The 24,251-nt window shown below is 37.8% G+C and overlaps 1 protein-coding gene across 1 annotated transcript; it reads right to left on the minus strand.

The window, feature by feature from the left end:
* Positions 1-774: 774 nt before the first annotated feature.
* LOC127510152 (uncharacterized) lies at positions 775-22,334 on the minus strand. The gene is made up of 18 exons (XM_051889649.1): positions 22,053-22,334; positions 21,808-21,970; positions 21,053-21,202; positions 20,805-20,965; positions 20,465-20,644; positions 20,131-20,272; positions 19,860-20,044; positions 19,646-19,787; positions 13,200-13,384; positions 11,219-11,467; positions 10,982-11,144; positions 10,132-10,281; positions 5,846-6,006; positions 5,562-5,741; positions 1,613-1,754; positions 1,322-1,506; positions 1,101-1,242; positions 775-1,007 (listed from the first exon to the last, which is right to left on the minus strand). The coding sequence occupies exons 1-18, from the start codon at positions 22,254-22,256 to the stop codon at positions 820-822; spliced, it is 3,072 nt and encodes a 1,023-aa protein (XP_051745609.1). The 5' UTR covers positions 22,257-22,334; the 3' UTR covers positions 775-819.
* Positions 22,335-24,251: the final 1,917 nt, after the last annotated feature.

Here is a 24,251-nt window from a genome sequence, read left to right on the forward strand (position 1 = left end):
ACTTTTGGTCTTGGAGGTGGAGACTCACAAACTAGGACACATGTTGTTGTTGTAGATGCACAGTAGATTACAGTTAAAGCAACAGTATACCACTTTAAAAGATTAACTGTCATTGTACTGTACTAAAATGCATTTTTATTAAACTAACAGGTCCAGAAAAAAAGAATCATTGACAAGGCTTTTGTATGTCAAATATGTTTTCATTAATGTGGAATAATAGCATAAAATCTGTCAAATTGCAAAGATTAACAGAGCATTTTTATCTTGCAAGACATTTTGTGTTGTTCCAGCAAATCAGAAACAATTTGATACATTTTTATCCACCAGTAAACAGACTAATGTTCAGCACGCTGGTTAGCATGGCTCAGTTAGTAGACCTCGCAATTACAAATTTCAGCATAGATGAGAATATAAGTGAGAAACAAAATTATATTAAGCAAAAAGTTTATTTTAAGAAAATATATCTTGGAGATTATCCTTTTTTATTTCACTTCAATTTTTTATTATTTAAAATCGAATCTTGTCTTACATAGTTGTGCTTATGTTATTTTATTAAAGGAGGTTCATTTTTGTGTGAAAACAAAACATACATTTTTTTTTAATTACCTTTTTTATGATAAAATTTAACATAAAAAATTTAACAAACACAGAATGCACCTGCTGCTCAAGGAGTTTTATGCAATAAAAAAGTCAGAAGTGATTTTGCAGAAGGTTTGCAAGTTTTTCACATATTTACATTTTGTGAATTTAATCAGAACAAATGCCAGTTCTTATTTAAAATGAGGTAAAATATATTGTTTCTGTTTTGATCATCCAGTATCAGGAGCGTCTGATAGCACACAGCTTGTGTGGGGACGGATTCAACGTGACTCCGACTATTCCTTTGAGATCCAGGTCATCTCCAGACACTCCAGGTGGAGTTGTGAAGCGGTAGCTCTGAAGGAGGGAAGTGAAGAACAGGAAGAGCTCCATACTGGCCAAACTCTCTCCCAAACAAATCCTTCGACCTGAGAGAGAGAGAGAGAGAAAGACAAACTGTGTTTAATTTCAAGTCAAATGATTATTTCCTCAAAACACTGGGAGCTTAGATTTGAGTGTACCTGCAGAAAAGGGCATGAAAGCATCTCTCTTGACAAACTGGCCCTTCTCATCTAGGAAGTGTTCTGGGTAAAAGCTGTTCGGTTTCTCCCATTTGTTTGGATCCTTCAGAACAGACGTCAGCAGAGGAATGACAGGGGTACCCTAGAAAATGGAGAAAAGACGATGTTCAAGATGCACATAGTATCTTTTCTAGACCTACATATTTATTCTTCTGACTGACCTTTTTGATGAAGTATCCATTGAAGTGAACATCACAGCTGGTCTTATGAGGGAGACTCATGGGCACTATGTTGGCCAGCCTCTGAGTTTCATGAATCACAGCGTCTGTATACGGCAATTTCTTCCTGTCGTCCACCACTGGCTGACGTCGACCGATCACTCCGTCAATCTCGTCCTGAACTCGATCTGCATTATGCCATATTTTTGTGTTTTATGACTCAAATTAATTCAGCTAATGTGGGAAAAAATACACATCAGCATGGGAACAAACACTTCACATTACTGTTTTTACCCTGTATATGAGGGTATTTGGCCATGAGCATCAAACCCCAGCGCAGAGTCGTTCCTGTTGTGTCAGTACCAGCAGCAAACAGATTTCCCACTGTTGCAAGAAGATTCTCCTGGTGAAAGTGCGAGTCCTTCTTGCCGGATTGCTGACAAGTACAAATCCACAAAGCACAAATTTATCCTGTTTACTAAAATACTGAGGAAAAAAATTACAGTTAGAAAATTGAAACAATAAAATTCATGTAGTTGTAGTTTAAGAACCAAAATCCAAGTTACAAGCAAAAACATTTTTCCCATTTTCTAACTGTTACCATTGGCATATGATGCAACAAGGATTGAAAAAGTCTTTTTTTTTACTATTTTACTAATTTTACTATTGAATTACTAATATGTAACACATTACAACAAGGTCTCATTACCCAGATAGCAAGCTACCATTGAAATGATGTTAAGACGATATTTGTTATAGGCGTATGCTGAAAGATGAGGCGAGCACGGAGATCCACAATAACAACGGGGTTTATTCACAATAACAGGAACACAGGAACAACATACACCTCTATGTAAACAAGAGAACAGACAAGGAGTGCAGGGAAAGTGTCCAACTTAAAGGGAGTGCTGACGAGGTACAACAGGTGCAGGGAATCCAGGGAGATGGCAGGAAGACTGATGAAGGAAGTGAAGACAGGTGTGCGGAACAGGAGGATGCTGGGAACTGGAGTCCGGGAAGGCGTGAATGTAACATTACCTCCCCCTCCCCGGAAGGCGTGTCCTCACGCCTCAGATGAAACAGCGGGGGGGGGGGGCCTGGAGACCTACAGGCAGGTGCGGGGGGTGCAGGTGGGTGCGGAGGTCTCCAGGGCGGTACTACGTCCTCGGCCGTCATGGCGGGTCTAGAGCCAGGGATGGCCACGGCGGGTCTGGAGCCAGGGATGGCCACGGCGGGTCAGGAGCAGTAGGCGGCCACGGCGGGTCAGGAGCTGTGGATGGCCAAGACGGGTCAAGAGTCTCAGGTGGCCGAGACGGGTCAGAGGCCGTGGTCGGCCATGGCAGGTCTCCAAGCCCACCCCCATCTTTCCCACCCACGGGTACCCTTCCCCCCAAAAAAAATTATTTGGGAGACTCAGGGGTTCGAAGGGCTCATGGGCTACTGGAGCGGGCTCGGCAGAGCATGGAGCCAGGTCGAAGGGACTGGGAGCTGGTTCAACCCAAAAGTCTATTAACCAGTCCTTTTCTTCTAAAACTGGAGTTTTGGGCTGATTTGCGGCAGAAAACTCAGGAAACTGGGACTGCACGGAGGCAGAAATCTCAGGGAACTGGGACTGCACGGAGGCAGAATTCTCAGGAAACTGGGGCTGCACGGAGGCAGAAAACTCAGGAAACTGGGGCTGCACGGAGGCAGAAATCTCAGGAAACTGGGGCTGCACGGAGGCAGAAATCTCAGGAAACTGGGGCTGTACGGCCTTCTTTTTCCTCTTTGGCCGTTTGGGCCCAGCGGAGGATCTTTCTCTGGCCATGCAGTGTTTTGGGTCCAGCAGGACACCGGGGAAAAGCTCACTGGAGGGGCATGCGGAGGAAAATGGAGATTGACGAACCGGCCAGGCCACCCATGTTTCTGGGGGAACTGGACGAGGATCGCACGATTTATCAAGAACCTCTGCGATAACAAACTTAGAACAATTTAAAGACAAAATCAGATTAATTGTATCGCCTAAGGAAAAATAACCGGCAGGTTCTTTAAAACGGATCGTGCTCTCGTCCAGCCCCTCCAGAAAAAGGGCGTTTAAACAGGCATCTGGCCAATTCGTCAGATAAGCCAACTCGACAAACTCCTCCACATACCTCTCCAGCGAACGACCGTCCTGCAGGAGCCCAACTAGGCGATCCGAGACCGAAGCTGGCGTGGGAGGCATGGGAGAAGCAGGAACTTCAGAAATGTAAAATAGTCCCATCCTTAGTTGTAGATCTCCAGCGGTTTAGGTCTGTTCTTCTGTTATAGGCGTATGCTGAAAGATGAGGCGAGCATGGAGATCCACAATAACAACGGGGTTTATTCACAATAACAGGAACACAGGAACAACATACACCTCTAAGTAAACAAGAGAACAGACAAGGAGTGCAGGGAAAGTGTCCAACTTAAAGGGAGTGCTGACGAGGTACAACAGGTGCAGGGAATCTGGGGAGATGGCGGGAAGACTGATGAAGGAAGTGAAGACAGGTGTGCGGAACAGGAGGATGCTGGGAACTGGAGTCCGGGAAGGCGTGAATGTAACAATATTAATGTGTCAATGTTAACCGCATTGAATCAATATCATTTTTGCACCCACAATTAATGTTGAAAAAAAATTTCTGCAAAAAATCAATGGTAATGGCATTGAATCAAGGTTACAATGTGATGTTGGTTCAACAGCATGCTTGCACTCTCAGAAAATGAAACACAACAACTACAATTGACTTAACACAGCCTAAAATTAACTGAAAATAAAAGAAGACAATAAATCTCTCAAGATCTCAGCAGAGGAAGATTAAACAACTCAAAAAAGAGCAGCTTCACTTATTACTAACCAGTTTGACTTTATTTATGTCATTCATATTCAGAAGTTCTTTTTGAGAATTAACAGAGGTTTAGATGTTGATGTTTTATTAAAAATGTCACCATTATGGTGATCAGTGTTTCATTTAGTTGGCCAGTTTGACTCTTGGCTTTTTGTCAGTTTGTGGTCTTCATAAAAGTGTTTATCCAAACACATAATTTGTTGCAAAGAAAACCAAAAACAAAGATGATCAAGTCATATAGTTTTCAACATAAAGTAGAATAATTTGCTAATCTTATCCCTAAACCAAAAGTAGTTATTTGTTATTAACAGATTATAATCACAAACATTACTTTCTTGCCACAGATCATTCTGAATTATGACTTTTAAAATATAGTAGTCAACATTTGAAGTGGATCAAAACCTTTCGTCAAAGTTGTCCTAAAACCTTCTTCTTAGGACAACTTTGATGAACTTTTTTGATCCACTTCAAATGTTGACTACTGTACATTATGGGAAAAAAGATATTTAGACACACAGACATCATGAATCAGGATTTGAATCTCAACAATGGTGACATGCTTCATGCTGCAATGCATGCTGGAAGTCATGAGACGTCATATTACCTGATCATCTTTGTTTCTGGCTTTCTTTGCAACAAAGTATGTGTTTAGGCTCACATAAAAAGCCAAGAGTCAAACTGCCCAAATAACACACTGATCACCATAATGATGACATTTTCAATAAAACATCAACATCTAAACCTCTGTTAAATTCTCAAAAAGAACTTCTGTAGATGGCAGAAATAAAGTCAATCTAATTTGTATTAAGTGAAGCTGCTCTTTTGGAGTTGATTAATCGTCCTCTACTGAGATCTTGAGAGATTTATTGTCTTCTTTTATTTGGAGTTGATTTCAGGCTGTGTGGCTTTAAGTCAGTTGTAGTTGCTGTGTTTCATTTTCTGAGAGTGCAAGCATGATGTTGAATTAACATCACATTTTAACATTGATTCAATGCAATTACCATTGATTTTTTTTAAAATTTCAACATTTTTTAAAATTAATTATGGGTGCAAAAGTGATATTGATTCAATGTGGTTAACATTGACACATTAACATTGATTTAACATTATTTCGATGGTTGCTTGCTATCTGGGTAGTTAGCATTAAGTATCACTAAGTAGCATTTAGAAATATTTTTCATTGTTAGTTCATGTTAACTAATTTAGTTAACTAATGGTTACAAATGGAACCTTATTGTAAAGTGTCACCAAATATATTTAATTTTAGCATATTTTGTGCATAATTCATTTTAATTTAATAACTAAGTCCAATAATTAAAAAAATAATTACATTTAATAAACGAGCTGATGATTACATTTTACTTCCTGCTGTATATGCAACAGGGTGATTTCCGTACCTCGTCACTCTGTTTGCGGATGAGAAAGGAGTCGACAAATCCTCTGCGGTCCTGTGGATTCAGAGTCTCCAGCAGCCCATTGATCAACTTCGTCATTTCTGCTCTATTTTTCAACACATTTCTGACAATAATCCTTTTGCTGTTGAGGAACGGACCCAACCACGGAAATGTATTGTAAAGCTACAAGTACACATAGAGAAAGATATGGATGTATTCATGATTAAAAAAAAAGAAATTAAAGTTATCCAAATTTTCTCTTTAACATACAGTAAAACATACTTTACCATCATAGAAGCCGATCCACTAATCTGAATATTTTCATTTGTCCTGTCGACCATTTCTGTGAATCGAGGGTCTGTGTATTCAAATCTGCTGCCGTACACAATAGATGAGATGATGTTTGACACAGCGTAGTTCACAGGCTGTGTTGTGTCGAAGGCTTTCCCTGTGAAGAGAAAACAAATGTCTCTCAAGGGATCCTTTAAACTAAGAGCATGATTGCAGATGTCCATAAATGTGTTTCAGCGTGTACCTTCAAACTTATCAAACTCTCCTTTCAGATACTGAATCTCCTCTATGATTTTCTCTTCACTTCCTCTCTTGCCCATCCCGAAGTCCCGCAGGTTGCTGAGAGCGAATCGTCGCATCTCTTTCCAGTTCTCTCCATTGGAAAAGAGGATTCCTGATCAACACAGACAGAACCATCTGATCACAAGTCTAGAAATTAGAAAGTCTGGGAAATTTTCAAACCTTTCCCAATCAGACTTTTTTGTACTAAGCTGTGGGCTGCAATAAACTCCAATGGCAGAAGAGCAACAATAAGCAGAAAACTAACCAACATAATAAGATGGCTGCACCACTTTAATTTTTGCTCCATAACAAACCATATAGGACTCAACACATTTGTATGGTAAATTAAGAACTGATTTAAATGCAAACACAGCATTCAGTTATTCTTACCATGACCATCGGTAACTATCCTGAAACCAGGTGTAATGTCTCTCTCCCCAAACTCATCTGCATAGTTCACAAGAGCTTCTTTAACAGTTTTGTGTCCAACTAGTACCACAACTTTTTTAGGACCCAAAAACACTTGGTAAACATTCCCATAGGTTCTGGACAGCTGGAGGACACAGAGAAGGACATCTGTTAAAATGTACTATAATAGTTTAAATGTATCTATGTCAAGTTCTCACCTCACAAAGGGTGTCAAAGGGTCTCGTGAGGTCAAGGGTCAGCAGGTTCCCCAGCAGTGGCAGAGGTTTGGGTCCCGGTGGCTCGATTTTCCCCTCTTTCTGAGATCTAGAGTCACAGGTAAGTCGATATAAAACCATTAACAAAAGAAAAGCACCCAGTAATGTAACTGTGCTGGAAAAATTCAGCATTGATTCAACAACAGCCATTTTTTAAGGCTGCGCAAATGTTCTGCTGCTTTCAAACCCTTGTAATGCATACATATGGGAGAAACCTCAATTAAATCCATGGAGAATTTATCCTTCAAAACAAGGTAGCCATGAGAATACAGTGCTGTTATGGTTGCAACAGCATCCAGGTGAGTCGTGAGTCATGACAATGAATCAATGAACATTAAATTAGTACTAAGGCCACAGAACAAGCAAGTTAAAGAATAATACACATAATACAAACTTTTTGTTTTGTATGATATATACAAAGATATTTGGATTTATTGGGCTAGGCATACAGTTGCATGAGTATTTAATCTGTTATTGGTAAGCAGTTTCAACTGTAACTTGCTGCTATTTTTTTCTTCCACCACTTGCACACTATAAAAACCCTCCCTCCAAAGACCTGCCAGCCAACCCAATGTAAGCAAACCTGAACATTCACAATAATTCAATGATTTACAGACAGTGCTTCTGATTGGCTACAAAAAGTCTGGGCCACACCCCAACTATTTATTTTCTTGTGCTATCCCAGACACAGGTTTTAATGATATTTTATGCATGATATAAGCATTTTCTTACAGCACCATCAAAATGTAACTAATTCAGACTAATTAAACCAGTTCACTTTCCTTCTAGAATTTACCTATAGCTGAATTAATTTAAGCTAATAATCACACAACTTTGAGTTGTGTTTCTTTGCACTTAGGAAATAAATGATAGCTTATATAACACTTATCTTGGATTTGAGCCAGCTAAGTAACACAATGTACACTAAACTGATCTGATAGGACACTTCATACAAATCCATTACTTTTTACCGTAAGAGGTTTATTTTGTCCTTTATCCCACTTATTGCACGATTACTCACCAAATAAATAGACAAATGGGTTTGGAATATTAATTCAAGTTTGAACCTATTATCTTAACATTGCCACTAGATTAAAAGAAATTAGTCCATGACAATGTACAAAATGGTGTGATACTAAACATGTCAGATGAGCGAACAGCGTTGACTTTTATGGACGAAGACGAATAAGAAAATGTCAGACCACTGGATGGGTGATTGTGTCTCTCTCTCTCTCTCTTATATATATATATAAAAGAACCTAATTTCAGTGACCATTTTATGAAGAAACAATAACTTTATTTGTGAGTTTCAGGTCTTTTTGTTCTCTAATCATGTAAAGTTTCATAGATTACTGGTTGTAATACATATGACCAATTGGAATGATTTTGAATGAGAAATTTTAATAAATTATAACCTGACAATACATGCAAGTACTGAATTAATAGCTTAAGATCCAAACAAGACTGAATTGAGTGGAACAGAACTGACTAACTACTGATCTACAGTAAACAAAACATGCCATGGTATACACACTCAGATATATAAACGGCTGATAATGCTTCAGTCAGATTTTCATTCAGGGCATTAGCAATCGTATAGTTTACAGCAGGTCATCTGTCAAATTCAATTTCAGTTCAGTTCAAATTCATAGCAAATGGCAAAACAACCAGCGAAGTCATTAAATTATTTGCTCTTATTTTCGATTAAGCGCATTTGATCACAATGCATAAAATTAGTGCAACAACGATCCCAGTTCTTATTTAGATAAGGAGAGATTATTTGTTTCTGTGTTTTCTTCTAAGGACTGATGAAATTTTCTTGGATCAGGAGCGTCTGATTGCACACAGCTTGTGTGGGGACGGATTCAACGTGACTCCGACTATTCCTTTGAGGTCCAGATCATCTCCAGACACTCCAGGTGGAGTTGTGAAGCGGTAGCTCTGAAGGAGGGAAGTGAAGAACAGGAAGAGCTCCATCCTGGCCAAACTCTCTCCCAAACAAACCCTTCGACCTGAGAGAGAAAGCATTTATAATCAACATTTATCTTTTTTTTTTAATTGAGCTTTTGCAATACATTAATGGAATTGTTTATCTGTTGAGCATACATGCAAAGCTGCTTTATACCCGGGTGAAAAAAAAGTACACTTCCATAATGTACTTAAAGTGCTATATTTTCACGCACTAATTTTGTACTTAAATGGTTAGTTCACCCAGAAATGAAAATTATGTCATTAATTACTCACCCTCATGTCGTTCCACACCCGTAAGACCTTCGTTCATCTTCAGAACACAAATTAAGATATTTTTGATAAAATCCGATGGCTCAGTGAGGCCTGCATCGCCAGCAATAACACTCCCTATTTCAATGCCCAGAAAGCTAATAAAAACATATTTAAAACAGTTCATGTGACTACAGAGGTTCAACCTTAATATTATAAAGCAACGAGAATACTTTTTGTGTGCCAAAAATAACAAAACAGCAACTTTATTCAACAATATCTAGTGATGGGCGATTTCAAAACACTGCTTCATGAAGCTTCAAAGCTTTTTCGTTTCTCATTTGTTTCGAATCAGTGGTTTGGAGCACGTATTAAACTGCCAAAGTCACGTGAACTATTGAAGTTTCAAAACACTTATGATGTAATGAAGCTTTGTTTACTAAAATCATGGGATTTTGGCGCTCTGAACCACTGATTCGAAACAAATGATTCATAATTTTCATTTTTGGGTGAACTAACCCTTTAATATACAAAACAATTCTTCTTTAGTACTTCTTAAGGTAATCTTAAGAACACCTAAGTGTACTCAATTGTGCTATTTTGAGACACCATGAATATGAACTAAAATGTGCTTTTAACATACTATCTCTGTATTAAAACATTTATTTAGTTACCACTTGTAGTACATTTGAACCTGTGTATGAAAAGAAAGTGTATGAAAGATGGGTTCAAGTGTTGCTTTTGTGTTCAACAGAAGAAAGAAACTCATACAGGTTTGGAACAACATAAGGGTGAGTAAATTATGACAGAATTTTAATTTTTGGGTGAACTATCCCTTTAAAATGTTGACTAGGCAGCTACTCACCAGGTTTAGGAACAGAAATAATGGGAACTAAAGTTTCACTGTACCTGCAGAAAAGGGCATGAAAGCATCTCTTTTGACAAACTGGCCTTTCTCATCTAGGAAGTGTTCTGGGTAAAAGCTGTTCGGTTTCTCCCATTCGCTTTCCCTGTGAAGAGCAAACAAATGTCTCTCAGTGGATCCTTTAAACTAAGAGCATGATTGCAGATGTCCGTAAATGTGTTTCAGCGTGTACCTTCAAACTTATCAAACCCTCCTTTCAGATGCTGAATTTCCTCTATGATTTTCTCTTCACTTCCTCTCTTGCCCATCCCGAAGTCCCACAGGTTGCTGAGAGCGAAGCGTCTCATCTCTTTCCAGTTCTCTCCATTGGAAAAAAGGATTCCTGATCAACACAAAACCAGAAAGTACTAGTAACACTACAAGCCACATCTATTGGTAGTTATTAGTAAACCTGTTGTCACCATGAATTGTGGTCATAATTTTGTGTTTGGTGTCTACCATTTTGAAAGCTCTAAACTGCTTTATTTTTCTGCTTATTTCTGCCAAGATGTGGATAAGGACGGTGACTGTTTTTTGAGACACTGAAGGGAGCAAGGTGTAGTCAGCGATGCACATAATAAAAGCGTAAAAAAGAACTGCCCAACTGATTCATTTGAGTGAGTCATTTACGCAGGAACTGCTCTGATCGATTCAAACTCATACTGATAATTTTTAGTTTCAGTGAATCAGACGGATTTAAAAGAACCGATTCAAAAGAGTCAGTTTTTCCCAAATCATTTGAAGAATTCACTTAATGTGATTCAGTCATTATTATTAAATTATTTATGTTAGTTGCCAAGGGAAAATTTCTCATTATTGTTTAAGTTTGATATTTGATATTTAATTTTATTTCAGCTTTAATTCAATTACAGAAGTTAATTAACAATAACAACACTTTATTGCTTAAATATCACAGTGTTTTATTGTTCAAATAACATTGATTTTATTGATTAAATAGCTATAAAAATGTTACATTTTATTCACAATATTTCAGCAATACAGAATTATCGCCTTTTTAAATAACAGTATTCAGTTGATCTTACCATGTCCTTTGGATACTATCCAGAATCCAGGCATAATATCCCGGTCCTTAAACTCTTCTGCATAGTTCACAAGTGCTTGTTTAACTGTTTTGTATCCAACTAGTACCAAAACTTTTTTAGGACCATAAAACACTTGGAACATATTTCCATATGTTTTGGACAGCTGAAGGACACAGAGAGAGACAAACCTCAGAATGTTACTATCACTGTTTAAATGTGTTCATGCCAAGTTCTCACCTCACAAAAGGCGTCAAAGGGTCTCTTGAGGTCAAGGGTCAGCAGGTTCCCCAGCAGCGGCAGTGGTTTGGGTCCCGGTGGCTCTTTCCCCTCTTTCTGAGATCTGGATCCAGAGGAAAGCGAATACAAAACCAGAATCAACAGCAAAGCGCCCAGTAATGTACCTGCGCTGAGAAACTGCAGAAGTGACTCGATTACAGCCATTTTACAATCCTTAACTGCTAAACATCTACCAGATGCAACCATAAGCTTTTATATGGGAGGGCTGTCATGTGATTCTGCTGGAAATTATACTTTATATCAAAATAACTAGAGGGTTTGTATGATTTTTCTAGTGGGGTCCAAAAGTCTAAGAACATATTCAAAATTTGGGATTCAAAGTATTAATTAAACCTGGAAATGAACAGAACGTTCCCTAACCACTGCCAATTTTCTTTAACAGTTAATCATTGTATTGCTAACATTGTGCTGTAGTAATCTGTTTAAATCTGTGGCCATTATTGTACGTAGCTAGATAATATTTAGCACCTTGCTTGTTTGCTGTTTTCTGTAAAGCTGTTTTGAAAAGATATGTGTACTGTGTTTGATTGGCTGCCACCAAATTTCAAACACATCAATGAACTCCACATGACCAATGAATCAGTGTGAAAAATGTCACTACAGTTCTGTTGGTCACATTTTAAAAATTGTTTTGAAAGAAAGATTGAGTTGTTACCAAATATCTGCTTGATTCATAAACCATGTCTAATATCTCTGTATACAAACTAACAAGTGCTTCTTTAACGGTTTTAAATTGTACCCAACTAGGACCACAACTTTTTGGGGACCCAAAGGTGCTCTGACTGCCTCAAGACCAGCCGAACACAGTGAGTGTGTGTTAGAAATCAGGAATGGTGAGAGAACATTGTGCTTGGTACATTTTTGTCTTCAAACCAAACTTGGGTCTTTAGCTGACAAAGTTTAAATCCCGTCTGGCTAGCGAGCTTCCCATAATATTCACGCATTAGGTCAGTAGGCGGAAAGTGGGCAGTCTTTTGTGGCGGTTCGAACACATTCGACCACATGAGTGTTTACAATGAGTGAATGCATTTTCCACTACCTCTGGAAGTGGTCAAAAGTGGACAAGCTCAAAACATTTTAGACCCTGTTTACACCTGTATTTTGTGCTGTCCACTACCATGTGTAAACAGGGCCAAAAACACTTTGATTGTGACATTATTGAAGTGGATTGGCAGATAAATAAATAAATCACACAAAGTATCAAAAGATGGATACAAAGCCATTCATGGAATAACACTTTAACTGATTCATAGCCACCAGCAATGTTTTCCTTAAAATGTTTTATTTGTGAGGTGAAATTTGTGGGAGTTTTCAGAAAATGCCATAATGTGCAGGATAAAGCAGCAAACCACAATTTACACCAACAATAGTGAATGAATTAATGGACAAAGGTCAAATAAGGCAAACATCTTGTAATTATCAACAGAGAAGTCTAGTATATACTAAAAATTTCAACAGTCAATTGTTAGTCTTTCACAAAATAATGTTCTTTTTATTCTAAAAGACTGATCACAGACTGTGTAAAAGTCATAATTATGATATTAAAAGATGACATTATGAAATAAAATGTCAATAATGACATTAAACAAATATTTATAACATAAAAAGTAGCAATTATTACAAAAACTATAAAATAATTATGACATAAAAAATGCTTTTTATTTCTCTAAACAATCAATAACAATATTCTATATTGATTTATAATCTAGAAACTAAATGTTTCATTCCTATTAAAGCTTGTCTGAGAAGTTTATAATACAAAAAGACTGAAGTGGTTTGACACATTGCTAATTATTTACATATATATATATACATTTAGTCAGATGAATGAGTAAAATAAGTGCAGAAATCATCCAATTTATACTGAAACGGTGAAATTTATGTGTTTTCTTCTAATAACTGATGATATTTTCTTGGATCAGGAGCGTCTGATTGCACACAGCTTGTGTGGGGATGGATTCAATGTGATTCCTACTATTCCTTTGAGATCCAGGTCATCTCCAGACACTCCAGGTGGAGTTGTGAAGCGGTAGCTCTGAAGGAGGGAAGTGAAGAACAGAAAGAGCTCCATCCTGGCCAAACTCTCTCCCAAACAAACCCTTCGACCTGAGAGAGAGAGAGGGAGAGAGAGAGGGAGAGAGAGAGAGAGAGAGAGAGAGAGAGAGAGAGAGAGAGAGAGAGGAGTTGAATGGTCTGTTTAAAATGCTGTCTAGGTAGGCAGGATGCTAGGTTTTGAAACAGAGCCAATGGGAGCTAAAGCAGCGCCGTAACCACATTAGACATTAACAAGATTATTCCTATGTGCTCATGGGAATGGTATAAAGTATATATATATATATATATATATATATATATATATATATATGTATAAAGGTCCTATATAACGTCATTTTCACATTTAAAACCTGTTTTTGGATTTTTTTCCCACTGAAAGTTTTTTTTTTTTTTTTTTTTTTTTTTTTTTTAGAAAGACATTTCATCTGCTGAACAATCGATGTGTTGTTAAACAACAGTGCAATTGAACACAATTTTTCACAATTTTATCCCTCACAGCCTCATTTCCAGTCTTATCAAAAATGAAAAATGACACTACCCTGACTATAAGGTCTATAGGAAATAATGAGAAATATGAACAAAAATATGAAAATACAGATAATTTTGGGGGTACAATCCACAAATCAGCCAACATGGAAACAAAAAACACACAGCAAAGAAGGGGTCAAGATCTACAAAAAAAAGTGAAAGTGATGTGTAGCCAAGTGTGGTGCCCCATACTCAGAATTTGTGCTCTGCATTTCACCCATCCAAGTGCACACTCATAGTAGTGGACACACACACAAACACACACAGAACATAATACACACATAACATTTAGTGGTGAGCGTGATTTCACCAAGTACAACATGTTCCTAGATGGAACAACATGTAGTGTATGATGCCAAGTTTTCTCTGTAATTATTCAATTATTTACAAAGTCAATTCAATAATTATTTACAAAGTCGAAAAGACAATCGCAACTTCTGTTTGATGCCGACTTTAAATGTGAATGTGTAAACCTGTATAACCCATTTTATTTCGCTTTACAAATTCACTTCCACAAATTCAGTGGTTCAAATTCGGCAGAAAATTCGACATTACAAATTTGTGAGCTGCAGGAAAAGCAGCAGATTGAAGATATCTCCATCTTGTGTTAGTCGGCTTCACCAGCAGGTGGTGCAAGCGGCGTTTGACGAAGACCAAAGCAACATAATGAACAGTCATTCGTTCACAAAAACGGATTTGCAGAAATAGAGCAAGTGGTAAGTGAATGTGTGATGATTATCAGGGCCAGTATATATGCGGAAAAGCTGTTAAAGACACAAAAGATGTGTTTATGTTTAGTGTCTTCACGCAGTTTCTTTCCCTTTGTACGCTACATGTAAGCAGCTTTCTCTACCGTGAACGAGATTATAACGTTATTACCCGATGCTGATGTACAGATCAAATGTTAAATCTGAGGTATATATATTCTCTCATATATTTCCTTAAAAAATATTGCGATGCTGTGTTGTAATTCTAGGGTTTCCCTCAAGTCATAGGATTCCCACTGCCGTCGAGACAAATAAACAATCGCAACTTCTGTTTGATGCCGACTTTAAATGTGAATGTGTATATATAGGGGTTGCACAGACTAGTCGACTTTAATGCTCTGCTTTGATGCTTTAAGCTTGACATCGACTAGTTGCTGATCATGGCCTATAGAGGGCACAACATGATAAGAAATCACTGAAGTCCACTTTTACACACGGGTGTGTCTCAATCAGCTCCCTAGTTCAGTAGTCAGGGCACTGATCAGGGAGTCAGCCATTTTAAGCGCTGTCTCAATCGCAGAATCCTTCCAGGGCACAATCGTTCGCTCCCTAAAAAGTCCCACAATGCACCGCGTTGCATACTCCTCAATATCGCTTTAAAATATAGCATTCTGTGCAGAATTTAAATGGGTCCGATATGTTTTGTGGTCTGTGCCGACTCGCGGATATGATCCGCTCTGTGCTTTCGTGTCTCTGGACCAGAGCAGACTGTGCTCTGCTCTGTCAGACTGTTCACGTGAAACTAACGCGAAAACAGACTTCATTCGCGTCAATGGAAAGCATATTTACACTGTCTGAATCGTTCCCTATCCCCTATATAGTGCACTATGTGCCATTCACCATATAGAAACTAGTAAACGTGTGAACAAATGACCAATTTCAGCCGCAGCTTCAGCTTCTGTTTATAGTGTAGGAGGGGCGGGACTTCAGATTCTAGCATTTGATTGGACAGAAGATCTGATGAGAAGCTGAAGTCCACAGTGATGTCATGAACATCCGTGATCCATTTTAGCGGAAGTGAGAGACTGTAAGTTTTGAATGCTTATATCTCCTAAATGCGAATTTTGTCATTGTTTTGGAACACACCAGCTTATTCATAACCTTAAGGCTAACATATTCATACTAAAAGCTAAAAAACATTTGATTTCAGGGGGACTTCAACAAACATGCAGCGTCAAAAGAACATATGACAAGTATGGCACTCTGGAAAGAGAGAGAAAAACGGACTGAAAGTGGACAGGAAATGTCCACCCTGGTTAACAGTAACCAGTTAGCTAGGAATTGCTACTATCTCTCCTCTACAGAGGACATGGTTGAATTTCTTGTAGTGAATCATTTGTCACTCAGGGGAAGCACAGATGCATTTGATAGTCTAACAGAGGGTGGGAGTGGACTTTTCCTCTCATTATTTGAAAACACCCTCCTGCAAAGACTGATAGCTTAGGAGTGTTGTTAAGACAAGACCAGGCAATGAAACATACTATTCTCACAATATTCAAAATGACGTTATTGCAGTCTGTTGACTGAAGAAATTGTTCGAGAAGTTGCAGACTCATGGTACGCAATCAAAGTAGATGGGACACGTGACCCAACCAGAATGGAAAATATTTCCATCATCATTCGCTTTGTTAAGGACAATTGGACTAACCCTTTCCATAACAACAAATGAAAAAGGGGATGCCCAAACCCTGAGGAGTACAGAAAATTTTGCAGGACAAATTAGGAAGACTGCATTGCTTAACTCATTAGCACCACCTTGTGGTCATTCATGCAATATCCACCATAGTCCTGAGAGACTCCTTGAACAGCAGTAGACAGGGCATCTTCAAATACTGAAAAAAATTATTAGCACGATCAATGGCAATCACAGATACGAGACAGAGGTGCGCATGGAAGCAGCTGGCCCGATTAGGGAAGTATCAGAGACAAGCTTTAAATTCATTGCCCATATGGTATTGTCCAAGTTTCTACAGCTGCTTGATGCTCCAAACAAACTGATGCAGTCAGGGGACATGGACCTGATAAGTGCAGTTGAATTATTTACGTGCACTTCAGAATTCCTTGCAAAATTGCACTGTGAATCTGACTCCTTAGAGCTGTGGGAGAAGGCCGACGACACTGAAATTCCAAGACCTTCCAAACAAAAACCACTAATAAAGGCTTTCAAGAATGTCTGCTGGAGGAGAGCATTGGCCAGGCTTAAGGTGATATGGGAAATAAAGAGGAGCTTTGACGATTGTACTACAGTACTTTGGACGCAGTGCTTGCAGAAATCTCTGAGCGTTTCGGAGAAGTTAATTTAAGCACTTTCAGCTTTTAATCCACAGAATGACAGCACTTTCTTGGATGCATACCTTGTTCAACACATGCTGAACTTAACAAATTCAGAAGTGATTCATTCAGAATTTGTTGTGGCCAGACAATTCCAGTATAAAGAACTGATTGGTTTCAAGTGGTGAGAAGTTGACACTTAAATACTCCAGCAGCATCGAAGGAGCATGCTACATTAGCGAAAGGCACATTTAGTGCAACTGGCATTTGAAAGGGACTTGACAAGAAAATTTCAGGATAAATGGAAATAGTGTTGGGTAACGGACATCACGATGCTGAGCCGGCATCGTGCATTTGTACAACTCTAGCATGAAAGAATACAAAGATGTTTACATGGGTTGTAACTCATGGTGAGAGATTGTTCCAAATTGGGTAACACTTTAGAATAATTCACGCTATGAAGCATTAGTTAAGCATTAGTAAATAGTTAGTTCATCATTTATAAAGCATTAATAGACATTAGTAAGCAGTTTATAAATACACCTATAGATGCTTTGTTCTTGATTTATAAGCATATCTAATATGTGTTTAATAAATGTATTTTCATACTTTATTAGTGATCAATTTATCATTTCTAAATTAAGTATTACATTATTTACAAACCAGTTGTTTAGGAGTTGTCAGTGGTTCATAAGATCATTTATAAAGTGTAAGTAAATGATTAATAAACAATTTAAACATACATTTATACATCTTATTATTTAGACATATAGTAATAGTTACTCATTGTGTTAATAAATGCTTTATTAATACATATTCCTGCTGTAATTCATGATTAATTCGGGTAGTTATAAAGCATTTAGTAGTTGTCAGTTAACTATTTTTGAGAGCTCATCTAAAGTGAGGACTATTCATGCCTCATAAAGCTTTTATAAAGGAGATTTAAAGGATACAGAACATAGAAATATTTATTTCAAGGAAAAAAATGAAACTTTACGATGGGTAATTTGATATAAAATTCAAAGTAAACCTCTGCAATTTCACAGAAAATAAAAATCCCTGTACTCCTCCAGAAAACATCACTGTGCAGTAAAATGAAACTAAGCTTTTGCAATCTGATATAAAAATACATTTCTGTAAAGTGTAAACATTGCTGAATAAAAAATTACCAGTGCCAACACTGTGTGCAAGAGTGCCAAAATACAACAAATAATGTTTTTATAAAACAATAATAATGTAATAAAATATTTCACAGTGTCAAAACTACCTCAGTACTAACTTTACAACATTAGAGAACAGCAGTGCAGAAGATAACTGAGCCTTTAAATCTTCTTTGTAAAGCTTTAAGAAGCATAAATAGTCCTCACTTTAGATGAGCTCACAAAAATAGTTAACTTGACAACTACTAAATGTTTTATAACTACCTGAATTAATCATGAATTACAGTAGGAATATGTATTAATAAAGCATTTATTAACATACTGCGTAACTATTACTATATGTCTAAGTAATAAGATGTATTTAAAGTATGTTTAAATAGTTTATTAATCATTTACTTACACTTTATAAATGATCTTATGAACCACTGACGACTCCTAAACAACTGGTTTGTAAATAATGTAATACTTAATTTAGAAATGATAAATTGATCATTAATAAAGTATGAAAATACAATTGTTAAACACATTAAAGATATGCTTATAAATCAAGAACAAAGCATTTATAGGTGTATTTATAAACTGCTTATTAATGTCTATTAATGCTTTATAAATGATGAATTGACTGTTTACTAATGCTTAACTAATTCTTCATAGTGCGCAGTTATTATAAAGTGTTACCCAAAATGGTGCATGCGTCAAAAGCCTGTGTATGCGTACAAGATAAATGTATACTGTCCAAGGCTGTGCGTTCAACCGTGTGCATACGCGTAAAAAACGGAGTATACCCAGTGCTTAACGGTGCGTGTCCACTGGCGCGGAGCAGAGCAAGTGTTTTTAATTCATTCCAATGGAAGTTGATCTTAACCTTGAATGTGGTATTTACTTTGCTTTCTATGGGGGATAAAAAACCTCTCGGATTTCATCAAAAATATCTTAATTTGTGTTCCGAAGATGAACGAAGGACTTACGGGTTTGGAACGACATGAAGGTGAGTACTTAATGACAGAAATTTCATTTTTGGGTGAACTAACCCTTTAAATGACATCATCAGCGACTAGCCAAAGTTGACTTAGTCTCAGCCTCAGACGTCACGCCCACGGACCGTTGGCTGAACATCTGATGCATATGGCACACTTAACTTAACACTTAAGGATTTTTGAAGTCGTCATCTGGTTGGTCGAATTCTACAGGATGTCCGGGAGACGCGTGTGTCACGTTCTTTAATGGTCCGCCTGGAAACAAATGCCATGACGCCAAACCCCTCTCGTGGAAGAAGAATTCCGTCATGTTTACAACTGTGACAATGAGCGCTTACCAGGATCAACTAAACACTGGATTTTCAAAAGTATGTGAAGTTCGTGACTCCATTGTTGCAGTAAACTTGCACAACGTTCTTGAATTAATAATTTAATAGATGCCCGCCGGTCTGTTATTGTAGGGACATCGACTTTACATTTTCACGCCCCTAAACATGGCAATTTTAAATTCTTGAATCATTTTTTCCTTGAAATAAAAAAGACCATTACTATCAAAAATGGGTTTCATTCCCCCATTGTTCAAATTACGCCCTTGAGCTTTCACTGTACCTGCAGAAAAGGGCATGAAAGCATCTCTCCTGACAAACTGGCCCTTCTCATCTAGGAAGTGTTCTGGGTAAAAGCTGTTCGGTTTCTCCCATTCGCTTGGATCCTTCAAAACGGACGTCAGCAGAGGAATGACAGTGGTACCCTAAAAAATGGAGAAAAGACAATGTTCAAGATGCACATATAGGCCTTACACCCATTTATTCTTCTGACAGACCTTCTTGATGAAGTATCCATTGAAGTGAATGTCACAGCTAGTTATATGTGGCAGACTCAAGGGCACTATGTTGGCCAGTCTCTGAGTTTCATGAATCACAGCATCTGTATACGGTAATTTCTTCCTGTCTTCCACCACTGGCTGACGTCCACCAATCACTCGGTCAATCTCCTCTTGAACTCGATCTGCACACAAATGCAACATGTTTGTTCTTTTGGACACCATTGGATTCAGCATTGAGGAAAATCTCTTGGCATTACTGTGTTTTTACCCTGTATATGAGGGTATTTGGCCATGAGCATCAAACCCCAGCGCAGAGTCGTTCCTGTCGTGTCAGTACCAGCGACAAACAGATTTGTCACAGTCATCATTAGATTCTCATCATGAAAGTATGTGTCCTTCTTGCCAGATTTCTGTCAAATGCAATCCACAAAAAGCATATACTATTTATTCACTTCACCAACAACATGAACTTAACATAAACATAAAAAAGACCTATTCAGGTCTTGTGCATTGGCATCTTCCACCTGATTGTCCGATTACTGCAGTAAAGGGCATCATCATTAAAAATGTGGGCAAAAAATAAAAGAAAGTGATTTCTGTACCTCTTCACTCTGTTTGCGGATGAGAAAGGAGTCGACAAACCCTCTGCGGTCCTGTGGATTCAGAGTCTCCAGCAGCCCTTTGATCAACTTCGTCATCTCCACTCGACTTTGGACAATATTTTCTACAATAATCCTTTTGTTTTTCAGGAATGGGCCCAACCACGGAAATATATCATAAATCTAGAAATGCACATTCCAAAGAAACTGAGTAACAGATGTTCTTCAAAGATACACTTTCAAAAGTATCTATTGTAGATTTTGTGACATTGATTTTAATGTCAGTAGACAAACTACATGCAATTTCAGCAAAAGTTCTGGTTAACATATCAATTATACTTACCCACATAGAAATCGATCCACCAACCCGAACATTTTCATTTGCCCTGTCGACCATTTCTGTGAATCGAGGGTCTGTGTATTCAAATCTGCTGCCGTACACGATAGATGAGATGATGTTTGACACAGCGTAGTTCACAGGCTGTGTTGTGTCGAAGGCTTTCCCTGTGAAGAGAAAACAAATGTCTCTCAAGGGATCCTTTAAACTAAGAGCATGATTGCAGATGTCCATAAATGTGTTTCAGCGTGTACCTTCAAACTTATCAAACTCTCCTTTCAGATACTGAATTTCCTCTATGATTTTCTCTTCACTTCCTCTCTTGCCCATCCCGAAGTCCCGCAGGTTGCTGAGAGCGAAGCGTCGCATCTCTTTCCAGTTCTCTCCATTGGAAAAGAGGATTCCTGATCAACACAAAACCACCTTACTGTGAGTCTCAGCAACAACACAAGCAGAAAATTATTACTTACTGAGTCGATGCATTAACCTTACACCTTTGGGACTTATAAAGTGTCAGTTTGCTTATAAGCATTATCTGTCATGTTATTAATAAGTGACAAGTCGTGTCACAAACGACTAGTCACCTACTGCAACTTATATTGGGCAATCTATGTGTTCAGATTTTACAAATGACTAGTCATGAATTTATATGTTAAAAAAGTGAAAACCAATTTTGTCATAAAATAGTGCTTGGAATCCACGAATACTCCTTGATTAAAGACTTTTTAAGCCAACAGTCCCATAATCAAAGGTATTTTTAGGTTTTATATTGTTAAAGTGGTCGATTCACCACCAAATATGTTATGCATGTTTTTAATGAGTTCACATTTGTGCCAAATTGAATGAATTTTTTCTTTTTTTCTTTCAGTAGTTTTACCCATTTGAGTACATTTCATTGGACTGGAGAGGCCACAAGAAACTAAAGGCTTGAGCAACATGTTTGTTTTGCAAAATGTCTAGCATTTACGGTTTGTACATTCATTTTAGGCAGAAAAAAGAAGAATCCTACCATGTTCGTCGTTCATTATCCTGAAACCAGGTCCAATTTTTCTGTCGCCAAACTCTTCTGCATAGTTCACAAGAGCTTCTTTGACCGTTTTGTACCCAACTAAGACCACAGTTTTTCTAGGACCCAAAAACACTTGGAATATGTTTCCGTAGGTTTTGGACAGCTGGAGGACACAGAGAAAGACATTTACAAACAAGTCTTTAAATGTTAGGCCACTATTCTTTTTAAACGTATCAAGTTCTCACCTCACAAAAGGTGTCAAAGGGTCTCTTGAGGTCAAGGGTCAGCAGGTTCCCCAGCAGCGGCAGTGGTTTGGGTCCAGGTGGCTCTTTCCCCTCTTTCTGAGATCTGGATCCGGAGGAAAGCAAATACAAAACCAGAAGTAACAGCAAAGCACCCAGTAATGTACCTGTGCTGAGAAACTGCAGAAGTGACTCGATTACAGCCATTTTCTCTCTAAGCTTCTGAACTGATGCACTCACATTTATAGCTGATATGTATGGGAGGGAACCTTGTGTGATCCTAAACAAACTGTAAAAATCCATGAGAAGAGGGTTGGTATGGTTACAGCATGTATGTGACACCCTTTAGGGAATCATTAACCTTCTTCAGCTTTTTAAAACAAGACACGAACATTATTTAAGCAATAAAGCCATGATAACAAAAAAATCAGGTGTAACAATCTTTGCTCCAATATTTTTTAATTTACGTGATTAAAACATGTCTTTTGGTTTATATATGCACAAATAAAATATTGTAAAATTGTCTGCTTGCCCAGCAATGCACAGCAAAGAAGATCTGAACTGTGACACACAGAGATACTGCGACCTTTATTAAACTTCAAACTAGCGCAATCTCTCGTCTACTGCAACTTATATTGGGCAATCTATGCATTTATTCAGATTATAACTTTTAGAATTAAACATATAGGCTATGACTATGAAAAAAATATGTATATTGTCTACCAGATGAGCTTTGCTACACTATACAGTGTGTTAACATTATCAAACAAGTTTTACTAAACTTTTTTTTTTTTCATAAGGAACTGAAATGAAAATATTATGCTTATTTAATCAAATATTTCAACACTTCACATTTATTGGTTTGACTTTAAAATGCTATTGTATGCTCTATTATATCTTTTATATGAGATAAGCTTTACAATAACTCAATTAGACACAAATTAACAGAAAAGTTCACAAGTGCATTTCTCACCTCTGTCACACTTCTACCTAGAGTGACTTCAGACCTGATTAGGCAATGCAACATTTCGTCAGAGGGTTTAGGATGTAAAACCATGTGCTATGTACAATAACTGGGCCTGTCATTCAAATCAGCTTTCAAAAATGAGTCGCATATCTGTTCTGAGGGTGTTAAATGCAACCAATCATACACTCTTAAAAATAAAGTTTCTTAATTGGCATTGATGGTTCCAGGAAGAACCCTTAATATTCATGGAATTTTTCCACAAAAGGTTCTTTAGATTTTTAAATGTTCTTCACAGTAGAAAAAAGGGTTCTGTTCACTGAAAGGTTTTTTGGGGAATCAAAACTTGTTCTTCTATGGCAGGGGTGGAGAAGTTCAGTCCTAGAGAGCCGCTGTCCTGCAGAGTTTAGCTCCAGCCTTAATCAAACACACCTGAACAAGCTAATCAAGCTCTTCAGGATTATTAAGCCTATAGGCAGGTGAGGTTTTGTTTTCAGGGTTGGAGCTACACTCTGCAGGACAGCAGCTCTCTAGGACCGAACTTTTAAGAGTGTATATTAATTGTACACAATTAGGATAACTCAACTTCTAATCAGAAACACTTCCAATATCTTTTAAAGTTGATGTCAAAGGTTTTGTGTGCAGTCCAACTCTACTGCATTTTGGTGAAAATTCATCCGTCACGAACGCCGGTGAAGATTCCTCAATCGACCACCGGAGGTCTCACTTGCCTGAGTATTAACATTTGACTACCAGGACCCAAAAGCCCACATGCTTGGACTGATTACTGCACATCTGTTCCATATTTCTCAAACTATTTAAGCCCTGTGGATGCGTTCACACTTTGCAAAGTCTTTTTTGTCCCGGCTACATTTCTGAGCATTATTATTTCCTATGTTGTTCTGCCCATGTTTGACTTTGCCTTGGATTACCTTTGTATGAATCTGGACTATTTTCCTGGACTATTTCTACCCCGATCCTTTGCCTGTTATGATCACATTTACTGTCCTGCCTCTGATATTGTTGTTTGCCCTTCTCTTGCACATGCAAATTTAATTTACACTTCTAATCTTATGTACACTTTCACAAATCTTAACCTGTGCATGCAAATTTTTTAGGCATCATTTTACCCTCATAATAACCCTCACTGATGGCATTCCCAATAGCATAAACAACAATACCATTTCTCTGCTTAGATATAAGTGAGAAGCAAAATTATATTAACCAAAAAAAGATTA

Source organism: Ctenopharyngodon idella, chromosome 3 (genome assembly GCF_019924925.1).
Source record: "Ctenopharyngodon idella isolate HZGC_01 chromosome 3, HZGC01, whole genome shotgun sequence".
Classification (NCBI taxonomy): Eukaryota; Metazoa; Chordata; class Actinopteri; order Cypriniformes; family Xenocyprididae; genus Ctenopharyngodon; species Ctenopharyngodon idella.